We start from the raw sequence: 12021 nt of genomic DNA, 5'->3' as shown, positions 1-12021 counted from the left end.
GTCTGCAAGATGCGAGGGTCTTCACCAAGTTGGATCTCTGAGGGGCCTATAATCTGATTCACATCAAGGAGGGTGACGAATGGAAGACGGCTTTCAACACCCAAGACGGCCACTATGAATACCTAGTGATGCCGTTCGGGCTCTGTAAAGCTCCAGCGGTGTTTCAGAACACCATGAACGAGATACTCCGCAATATCTTGTATCGGTGTGTGGTTGTGTAGTTTGACGACATTTTGATTTTCTCGGATTCCCTGACCACTCACTGTCAGCACGTCGTCCAGGTACTACAACGTTTAAGGGATAACAGACTGTATGCAAAACTAGAAAAGTGCCTTTTTGAGCGTGAGTCCCTGCCCTTTCTGGAGTATATTGTCTCCAGTGAGGGATTCCGTATGTACCCCCAGAAGCCAAAAGCCATTCGGGAATGGCCACAACCATCCGGACTGAAGGCACTCCAATGGATTTTGGGTTTTGCCAACTATTACCGGTCCTTTATTCCCCATTATACGTCCATTGTGGCCCCAATGACAGCCTTGACCCGGAAAGGTACGGACCCCAAGAACTGGCCTCCGGGAGTGGAGGCCGCCTTCCTCCGACTCAAAGAGGCGTTCCTGCAACAGCCGTGCCTTCGCCATCCAGATCCGCAACGGCTGTTCGTCATTGAAGTGGACACATCCTCAGAAGGCATGGGGGCTATTCTGAGCCAGACTTCGAAACACCACTAGCTACGTCCGTGTGCCTTCCTCTCTCGCCAGTTCTCTCCAGCAGAGCGGAACTACACCATTGGCGATAAGGATCTCCTAGCCGATTAAAGTGGCCCTAGAAGAATGGCGCCCTTGGTTAGAGGGGGCACAACATCAGTTTACGGTCTACACGGACCATAAAAATCTTTAGTACCTGCATCGGGCACAGCAACTCAATCCTCGACAGGCACGTTGGGCATTATTCTTCACCCGCTTCAACTTCGTCCTACGCTATAGACTGGCTGGGAAGAATCTTAAGGCTGACGCCTTGTCCCGTGCCTTCGAAACTACAGAAATGTCAGATGATCCCCGGTTTATCATCGAGCCGCCACGTGTCTTGCTGTCCGCCACCACGGCCATCCCTCCTGGGAAAACTCTGTTTCCACTGCACCTGCGGAAACAAGTCCTGGCGTGGGCTCATGACTCCCATTGCTCCGGTCATCTGGGATAATATCGGACCTTACAGACCCTTCGCGATACTATTTGTGGCCTAAGGTCAACAAGGATGTCCGGTCCTATGTAGAGTCCTGCAGTCCTGTGCCCATCATAAGAGGATTCCAGGTTCGACCCCAGGTCTGCTTCAGCCACTACCAGCTCCCTCGGAACCATGGACCCATATTGCGACGGACTTCGTAGTCGATCTGCCGTCATCCAGTGGGAATACTGTCATATGGGTGGTCATTGATCAGTTTAGCAAAATGGCACACTTCGTGCCCCTCCCAGGGTTGCCGTCCGCACCACAGTTGGCCCAGCTGTTCGTCCAGCACATTTTTAGACTGCATGGTCTACCCAGAAGCATCCTCTCAGACCGAGGCCCCCAATTTACTGCCAGATTCTGGAGTGCCCTCTGCCAGAAGTTCGACATCACCCTGGACTATACTTCTGCTTACCATCCTCAGACCAACGGTCTAGCGGAGAGAACAAACCAAACTCAAAAGCAGTTCCTCCGCATCTACGTAAATGAGAAACAGTATGACTGGGCAAGTCTACTGCCATGGGTGGAATTTGCACTCAATTCACACCTTTCCACGGCTACCGGATCCTCTCCATTCCATATAGTCTATGGGAAGTAGCCTCGCCCCCCGCTGCCGGTTCCCAACTCTCAGCGGACGAACTGCACCGCCTGTGGGTCTCCACACGGCGCGCACTGATTAAAGCCAGTCAAGTGGCAAAAAGGTATGCCAATCAGCGACGGAGACCGTACCTGCCTCTGAGACCTGGTCAAATGGTGTGGCTGAGCACCCAGTTTATTCGCCTGAAGCTGCCATCAGCGCGACTGGCCCTCGATTTATTGGGCCATTTCCCATCCTTCGACAGATTGGTGCAGTATCATACCACTTCGACTACCGTCTTCACTCAAGATACACAACACGTTCCATGCCTCCCTTTTGAAGCCTCTAGTACTATCTTGGCCTTTCAGTACACCTCCGACTCCCCAACCTATCGCCTCTTAGGATGACCTCACCTATCAGGTCCGAGAGGTGTTGGACGTGCGAAAGCATCAAAATAAATGGGACTATCTGCTAGCCTGGGAGGGGTTCGGCCCCGAAGAAAACACCTGGGAGCCATTGGCCAACATCCTTGACCGGGGCTTGCTTGACCAATTGCATAGAGACCATTCGTCTAAACCCAGGCCTCCGGGGAGGTGCCCTAAAGAGGGGGGTACTGTTGTGTTCCGTGGCCAATGACGTCCACGATCGCGGCCCCCTACCTGACCGCAACAGCGAACCGCCACGGCAGCATCAGGGGAAACGTCTGTAGCCCGATGCCCGTCGGTTGGCGAGGCCCTATGCGGTGGATGCCGGGCTGGGAGCCGTCCCTGCTCCTCCCTCGCGGCATCAGGCAGCCTTCCCTCTGCGTCCGAAATCCAAGATGGCCACCACCATCTTAGGCACGAGGCCACACCTCCTTCCTAGATTTAAAGGGACCTCGCCCCTTTAATTAACCACAGCTGTTTCCTATGATCCAGAGCAGAGGAAGTATATAAGGAGACTTCCTCTGCTCATTCCTTGACTTGGCAACTTCCGTGGTTGGTCAGGTCTGCTTGCTTCGGCAAGTCTTCTTGTGCTTCGGATCCTTGCTTCCTGGTTCCTGTCTCGTTTCATTGATTCCTTGGTTCCTGACTTCTGATTGGCAAGTGGTGATTCCTGGTGTGTGTCTTCGGACTGGCAAGTGGCGATCCCTTGGTGCGTGTCCTCGGACTGGTAAGCGACGACCCTCTGGCACTTGACCTTGGACTTTTTCTGGACCATCATCTCCAAGGGTCCACCTAAGTCCCAGCAGCCCCGGTCCCTACAGGCTCCTCCCGGGGGGACCGCGGGCTTCCAGGGTATCCTCCAGTTGGCTCTTGCACCGACCTCACGACTCCTTGACCTCTCAAAGGTCCACCTAAGTCCCAGTGGCCCAGGTCCCTACTGGCTCCTCCTGGAGGGACCGCGGGCTTCCAGTGGCGAAGACACAGTTGGCTCTTCGACTTCACGACTCTTCCTCCGCCTCCACGGTCACCTCAGTCTCCAGTGCCGAGGGTCAGCCAGTCGCATCTTCTGTTCCTCATCACCACCCGACGGGAGAACCTGAGGATCCATCTCCTAAGGTACACCATCCTCCCCTCGGTCCAAGGGTTCACAAGCCTGAGCATAACACAGAGAGTAAAAACAAAGGAATAAGAAGATTAAAAAAAAGAAAGGAAATGATACAAATTATAAAGTATTTTAACATAACAATTTTAAAGAAGACCTTCATCTATAAAAAAGAAGTTGGTATTTTGTTATACATTTTAAAATCTGCTTTTTCATGGAAATACTGGTTTTAACTGTCACTGCACCACACAAATGTAATAATGATGTCATAGGATAAAAAAAAAGAATGTTCTCTGCCTCCATCAACTAAATGAGGGACTAAGACTGGTGTAGCAGAAATAAAGAAAGAAAATTATCAAGTAAGTCTAAATTTCTCTTTATACAGCTAAGTCAGATAGCTGGATAAATCTGAAAAGTGCTACTTATCCAGCTAGAGAAGACAGATGATAATCTCAAATAGAGCTACTTATCCAGTTAAGTAGCACTATTTAAGGGTTATCAAGCTAGCTGATTTAGCTGGCTATATAGCACGTTTCAGACTTATCCAATTAAATGATTTACAGTGTCATTTATCATTTTGTGTTAGGGCCTTATGCTAGCCTTAAGGATCTAACACAGGAGATAATGCAGTAACATGTGCTAGTATGCAAACGTGACATTTGCTATGCAAGTGGGTTTTAATGCCAGAAATAACATTTTTTTCTGTGCGTTGTGCTCATGTTAGTGGGAAAAGGTTGAAAGAGAGAGAGAGAGAGTAGTATGTCACTCTACTATTTATACCACTGTAAGAGTGGGCTCTTTTAACTCGGAGTGGGGTTTGGGGTTGGGGTAGGTTTTGGAGGTGGTTTTACATACACATACACAGTAGGAGATACAAACAGAAAAATTAACATCACTGAAGATTTTTTTCTCTTTTAATCGATGAAAGGTACAAGAGAAGCTGATTTGTACAATGCACTCGCTAATAATACATTGTACATCAACTCCTCTTGTACGTTTCATCGATTCAAACAGCAGAAAATCTTCAGTGATGTCAACTTTGCTGTTTATACCTCCTACTGTGCATGTAAAATTACCCCCAGAACCTATCCCAACCCCCAAATCCCACCCCGAGTTAAAAGTGCCCCCTCTTACAGTGGTATAAATAGTAGCGTGACATATTGCTCTCTCTCTCTCTCTTTCTCTCTCTTCCCCCTCCCCCAGGTTGATGGGTACAAGTGTATGTATTTTATAACCCACACATATCATATATGTACAGGTTATAAATTACAGGCGTAGGTTTTCTTATGCTCATATACACACATATATGGGCAAACATGCAACTGTTTTAAAGTTATGCTTCCTCTGATTATGGATCTGAAAGTGTTTTGCTGCTAGGAAGAGAGTGTTTAGGAGGTAATTTTAAAGCCATATATATATATGCATATAGAAATATACAATATAGAGAGAAAGAGAAGAGGAGAAAGATAGAGATGTGTGTATGTATGTATATATAGATATAGATATAAAACAAATAAATAAATGAATATATATATATTATATATATATATATATATATATATATATATATATATATGTGTGTGTGTGTGTGTGTGTGAATATAATAAATGTTGGTGACTTTTTTTTCTTTTCTTTTCATTATTAGTGGGATCATATCTGACCTTTTCCCAGGAGTCCTAATCCCAGATCACGACTATGGTATACTCCAATCAACTATTATAAATGTTATGCTTTCAAGGGGTTTGCAGCCTGTAGGCTGTTTGGTTCATAAAGTCATACAATTCTTTGAAACTATGATAGTAAGGCATGGAGTCATGCTTGTTGGACCTACAGGAGGTGGGAAAACTACAGTATACCAAATTTTGGCTGATACGTTAGGGGCCTTACATAAGCTTGGTGAGAAAAATGCTTTCTATCAGCCTGTTAAGATAAATGTTCTGAACCCTAAATCAATTGCAATGGGGGAATTGTATGGTGAAGTTAACCCTTTAACTCTAGAGTGGAAAGATGGCTTGATGGCTCTGAGTGTACGAGCGGCAGTCAATGATACTTCTGAAGATCACAAATGGATCATCAATGACGGACCAGTGGATGCACTATGGATTGAAAACATGAACACTGTACTGGATGATAACAAAATGCTTTGTTTGGCAAACAGTGAAAGAATCAAATTAACACCCCAGATTCATATGGTATTTGAGGTAAATTCACCATTCTTAATACTTTTTATTTTACAATAGTAGGATAAGAGTTTCAGAATTACTACGTTCTTTTCTTGTATGGAATACTGTTCTGTTCTTTTATTAATATGTACAGTATTCTTTTGGGGATATTGCTGATATGCAATACAATTGGACAATATAGCATAAAGCATATTTTGTCTAAAGTACATGCAATGCATTTACTCAGAGATCGGACATGCTTCTCTGTTGTGCTGATGTAGAGGATATTTCCAGTCCTTTGTAGGAAAGCTTTATAGGCATGTGTGGCAGTTTCTCAGGCACTGCTGAACTTACAAGTATTCAGTCATTTTTTCAGTTAAACGTGCCTTCTTTCCCAGTAAAGATTTTATGCACTTTTTAAGGTTATTTTTTCCTAAGGGTGTGCAGGTAAAATATTTTTAGTTCAGTTTGTTCCATTTGTTTTTGGCTGAATTTTGTTTCATGGGGAGAAATCATTGTTTTTTTATTTCAACAAATAGTATGTGCTCTTTGGAAAACATTATGCAATAACTTTAAATAAAGGTAGATTTTTAAACCGGAGTGTGGGCGTCCATGTGCGCATGGTTCCCGGTGCGCACACATGGACGCGCTGATTTTATAACATGTGTGTGCTGATGCTCATGTTATAAAATCTGCTACCTGTGCATATATGTGTGCCCCATTTTAGATCGATATGCACATGTGTGTGCGGATGCCAACTCGCGCTTGCAACAGGGGAAATTTTCTTAAAAGCACACGGCAACCCAATAGGGCCTTCCCCAGTTCTCTTCTAGTCCACTCCTTTATTGGAGCAGACTGGGAGGAAACTTCCTTAACCCCCTACCACTCTTTTCCCCTCTCCACCTCAACCACTAAAACCCCTTTTACTTTTTTATTTATCTGCAAACTTACCTGCTCTCCCAAGCAGTAGCAATGTGCACTGGCTGGCCAGCTGCTGTCCTGTGCGCCTAATGGCACTGTCTTGTCTTGCCCATGCCCCCTCCCCCGGCCCTCCCCATTTTATTCTGCCAGCTCTTCTGCGTGTGCTGGGAGATACGCGCGTGGCCATTGGCCATTGAATTTGCACAGCCATGAGCATATCTCCCAGTATTGGCGCACGCCAGCATTTTAAAAACCCTTTACTGCACAATATTTGCTGAAACAAAAAATCCAAGAATTGTCATGTTTTTGGAGGCATTTTTATTCATTGTATTTATTTATTTTTTTATTTATTTATTTAGCATTTGTTTATATACCGAGGTATAGCAGAGTTGCCTTAACTCCGGTTTACATACAGAAACAACATGTTACATTGAACGATGTATGAAGTTTAACAATTTAAAATTAATGATAAATAACGACATAACAAGGAGAATGTATAACAAGATAACACAGGATAGAACCCTGATGTACATATATCTCATGAAGTATTGAAGGGCATCTGTATCATTGAAACAGGGAAAATAGCAGAAAATATAAAAGTATTTTAAAGTCATTGGGAGCTATCTTTAAAAGATTGGCTGAGTACAGTGGCGTAGCCAGAATTGATTTTTTGGGTGGGCACAAGGTTAACATGGGTGGGCTGTAGGCATACAGGTCTACTAGTTGCTTTTTTACTGATAAATAATGCCAAATTATGCAGCATAGCATTCACATCTACGCCTAAGTATGAGGTTTACTTAATGATACAAACATAATTCACGGTGATTTGTGGTACTTTAGCCTTCTTATTATTACGATTTTATACACGGCTCCTACCTGTCCATAAATTTTGAGAGAGCGGTTGTGTTGCTTATATTTAAATTGCTAACATCTCAAAATATAGCTATATATTTTTACCTTTGTTGTCTGATCTTTGTATTTTTCTAATCAGTTGGTCCTGGTCTCTTTTTCCCATTTTTTCCCTTATAGCTCATTTCCTAATTCCATTTCAGTGTCTTTCTTCTATTACTGTCTTCTTCCCTTCCACACACACACACACACACACACACATACACACTTTCTCTCACAGACTCCCTCTCACACACTAAAGCTCTCACTCTCATATGCTCTCCCCCCCCCACAAGCTCACATTCTCTGCAGACACACATACAAGTTCTCACTTTCTCACCCCTCCCCAGGCTTATATTCCTATGCACACACAGACGCACATCCAGGCACCCATTCTCACCCACACACATAAAGCCAGACTCCCATTCTCACCCACAAACCCATGCTCCCAGTCTCACCCACACATATTCAAGCTCCCTGTTCGGGGGGGGGGGGGGAGCGGAAGCTGTGCGCGGCGCTTCCGCTCCCCCCCCCCCCCCCGAACAGGAAGACCGGTTGGCCATACGGCCGCAGTAGTGCTTCCCCATGTGTGCCGTGATGGCGCGCGAGGCGTGGGTTCTCTTGTTCGCTGTCGCGGGGATGGGATCCCGCGACAGCCTTGCAGTTCCGGTGCCAGTTGGGTGGGCCTGGGTCTAAGTTGGGTGGGCACCTGCCCACCCAGGCCCACCCGTGGCTACGCCACTGGCTGAGTAGCCAGGGTTTTAGGTCTTTTTTGAAGGATTTTAAGTTTTCTTGATTGGTGAGGAAAAGAGGTAAAGAGTTCCAGAGCTTAGGGCCGATGATGGAAAAGGCTCTGTTTCTGGTGGAGGATAATTTAGCCTGTGGAAGTGAGGGAATCACTAGATTAATTTTGCTGGCAGTTCTTGTAGTTCGTTGAGATTTTTGCTGGCAGTTCTTGTAGTTCGTTGAGAAATTTTGGATTTAATGAAACAAAACAAAAATGGATTTGTTCAGTTCAATATGCACATTCATTTTTAATGAATTTACAATTTCAGTGCTCATGTGTCCACTTAAAATTAAGAGCACATGTGTGCACGGCCAGGCTATTTTAGAAATTTATTTATTTATTTATTTATTTATTTATTTAAAGGTATTTATATACCATTTTTTAAAATGTAAGTTTTATCAAAACGGTTTACAAAAAATATAAAATAAACGAGATTAGAAAATAAATTAAAAAGAATAAAAATACACAAATTGGTATATAAACAATAAAGTAACTAATTTTAAAAAGAAAGTCTTAATAGAAAAAGAGCTGTGTCATAGTTCACCTTATACAAATAAGAGGGGAAAAAGTGGAGGGGGGTAGAAGGTATCTGGAGGGGGGTATTCTAGGGGGGGAAAGGGGTGAATAAATTTGTTTTGTTGAAGCGGGTCACAGAGGGAAGTACTATAGGGAGGAGGGGGAAAGGGGGAGTTGTGTAGTTGATGTTAAGTATTTGGTGAGGTATTAAATGCTAATTGGAACAGATATGTTTTCAGGGATTTTTTAAAGTGAAGTGGATTTGTTAATAAACAGAGTGGATTCGGTAAAGAATTCCAGTCGGAGGGTGCTGTTACAGTGAACGCTCCTTCTGGTGATGTCTAGTCTTGCCAGTCGGGGCATTGGAATGTCTAATAGATTTTGTGTTAGTGATCTTAAATGCTGAGTGGGTTTATAGATATGAAGCATAGAATAGAGCCAGGTAGAAGAAGAGTTGTGTATTAGACCATGGATGATGGTGAGTACATTATATTTTATCCTGAATTTTATGGGTAACCAATGAAGGGATTGGAGAGTAGGAGTGATGTGATTTCGAAGAGAGATACCAAATGGCGCAGGCTGGCATTCCCTGTACGTACAGGATCAGTCCAGACGGTGGGTTATGTCCCCCGTCCAGCAGATGGAGACAGAGCAAACTTCGGAGGGTGCTGGCATATAAGCTGGTGCACCCCTCCTAGATCCTCAGTATCTCTCTGACTCCAGCAGATGTGAGCAGGGGAAACCCGTTGTTCCCCAACTAGTTGCTCTTGTCACATTTTTTTATTTCTCTGTCTTTCTTTTGGTGGATCAAGCAGTATAAAAAAAAAAAAAAAGAGTTTTTTCTTAACAGAAGGGAGCCGGTTTAGTGCTTGGCTCCAATTCATCTCCTGCCATCAGGACTGCCTCTTTTCTTTCTCTCTCGCTTAGCCTTCTTGAGGTCGTCAGGGATAAGTTTGGGGGAGGTTCATTTTGTGTTTTTTATTTGTTTGCAGCTGCAGGTTTGGCGCATTAGGAGGTGAATGCTAGTGGTGCCAGCCTCTCCCCCCCTCTCCACCGCGGTTCCTCACCTTCCCCGCGGCCCTGCGACGTGCCATTCCCCGGGGCCGCAGGCGGCGCGGAGGTCCCATTCCCCTGCCGCTCCCGGGGGGAGGGTGATTTTAGAGTTGAGCAAGGGCGAGGCAGGCCCGCTCCTCCCACGGCACGATCTTCGGCTTCACCGCCTCCGGCGTCTTGCGCCCGCCTCCGGATTCGTGCGATGCAGCGCGCCCGTTGCCCGTCCCGTGGCGGCCTGGGACAGGGCGCCTCGAGGGATGGACCTTGCGGCAGGTGCCTCCCCGGGGGGAGACGAGCACCGTTCCCCCGACAAATTCTCCGCCGCGCTCGGAGCGCCACGGGCCTCGGGGAGTAGCCCCGCCCCCTTCTTTGGCGGGAGTGGCGGCCATTTTAGAGCTGGAAAGCATTGTGGGCTCATACGCTGAGGAGACTACTGAGGATTTCTTGCCGCTGGCACCCCCGATCGTGGATTTGGGGCCTCTTCCTTCCACCTCCGGACTCTCCAGGGACCCCATCCTCCCCCCCCCCCCCCCCCCCCGCCTGGACACCTCAGCTTCTCGGCAGATTTCGTGGTGCTCATGCAGAGTTTAAATCCGCAGGGGGGGGTCAGCGGTTTTCCCTCCTCCCGCTAAGGCTCTCAGGACCACAGGTACTACGGCTTCGGGTACGGGGGCCGGGTGGGGGGTCCCAGGGGGCCCCTGGGTATGCCACTGTCCCTGGGCGGGACGTCGCCCTCACTGGACCCGGGGGGTGGCCCGGTTTCGCAAGCGGACGATGAGGCGCTCTTGGCAGCGCACTTGGAATGCGATGACCCACGGGTGCTCCGGATTTTTCGCAAGGAGGAGTTGGCGGACCTCATTCCCCACGTTCTTCAGGAATTGGATCTCGACCCCCCCCCCCATTGAGCTCCCAGGACCCCCGGCTCCCTCCGTAGCCTCCGCTACCATGAAGGGAGATCCTGTCTTGGCGGGCCTGCGTCCACTGGCGAGGACCTTTCCTATTCATGATTCGTTTCTCCAGCTTCTCGTGAGGGAGTGGGACAACCCAGAGGCATCCCTTCGGGTCGGCAGGGCTATGTACAAGCTCTATCCTCTCCCGGGTGACTTCCTGGACCTTCCCAAGGTCCCCAAGGTTGACTCGGCGGTGTCTGCCGTCACGATGAGAACTACAATACCGGTCACAGGGGGCACTGCGCTTCGAGATCTACAGGACAGAAAGCTGGAGGTCGCCCTCAAGAAGATATTTGAGGTCTCAGCGCTGGGGGTCCGGGCAGCATTCTGCGGTTCTCTTACCCAGAGAGCCGGTCTTCGATGGGTTCAGCAGCTCCTCACCTCTCAGCAATTACCACCGGAGGATGCGGCCCAGGCGGACCGACTGGAGGCGGTCATCGCTTACGGGGCAGATACGTTACACGACCTGTTGTGGGTCCTGGCGAGGACCATGGCATCGGCTGTTTCCACCAGACACCTCCTGTGGCTCCGGAACTGGGCAGCGGACGCTTCCTCCAAGGCTAGTCTGGGGGCTCTGCCTTTCAAGGGCAGATTCTCTTTGGCGAGGACCTCGATCAGATCATCAAGACCCTGGGGGAAAACTCGATCCACAGACTACCCGAGGACCGTCAGCGTGCCTATCGTCCGCCCTCTGGGACTACCAGGAATCGGTTCCGCACTCAGAGGCATTACAGGGGCTTCAGGCCACAAGGCCCAAGGACACCATCAACCAGGTCACAGTCGTGGCCTCGGCCCTTTCGAGGTCGCAGACCCTCCAGGGACTCCTCAACCCAGGGAGCCTCTGGCAAGCTGCCTCAATGATGCCAGGCCAGTCCACTCCTCGCTACCCCAGATTGGAGGTCGCATCGCCCTGTTTTACGAGGAGTGGACCAACATCACCACGGACCAATGGGTCCTAGACATCCTAAGACACGATTACGCGTTGGAATTTGTCCGGTTTCCCAGGGACAGGTTCATCTTCTCTCCCTGCGGGTCAAGCTCCAAGCGCCTGGGGGTACAGCACACGCTGGACAAGCTTCTGGACCTGGGAGCCATCTCGCCCGTCCCTTTAGGAGAGGTGGGCTCGGGGCATTATTCAATTTACTTCGTGATTCCCAAGAAGGACGGCTCCTTTCGTCCCATTCTAGACCTCAAGGAAGTCAACAAGATGCTCCGGATCTCCAGGTTTCGCATGGAAACACTCCACTCTGTCATTGCGGTGGTGCATCAGGGGGAGTTCCTAGCCTCCCTCGATCTTACAGAAGCATATCTGCATATCCCGATCCTTCCGGCCCTTCGGAGGTTCCTTCGTTTCAAAATCTTGAGTCAACATTTTCAGTTCCAGGCGCTGCCCTTCGGACTGGCGACCTCGCCCAGAACCTT

The 12021-nt window shown here is 48.0% G+C and overlaps 1 protein-coding gene across 1 annotated transcript in view; it reads left to right on the top strand.

Annotated features, from left to right (window-relative positions):
* DNAH6 (dynein axonemal heavy chain 6) overlaps positions 1-12021 on the top strand; it is a 3261518-nt gene that overhangs the window by 1289327 nt on the left and 1960170 nt on the right. The window contains 1 exon segment of the mRNA XM_029602297.1: positions 4968-5523. Coding sequence (XP_029458157.1) covers positions 4968-5523 — 556 coding nt within the window.

Source organism: Rhinatrema bivittatum, chromosome 1 (assembly GCF_901001135.1).
Source record: "Rhinatrema bivittatum chromosome 1, aRhiBiv1.1, whole genome shotgun sequence".
Classification (NCBI taxonomy): Eukaryota; Metazoa; Chordata; class Amphibia; order Gymnophiona; family Rhinatrematidae; genus Rhinatrema; species Rhinatrema bivittatum.
This window is presented reverse-complemented; position numbering and strand designations above follow the sequence as displayed.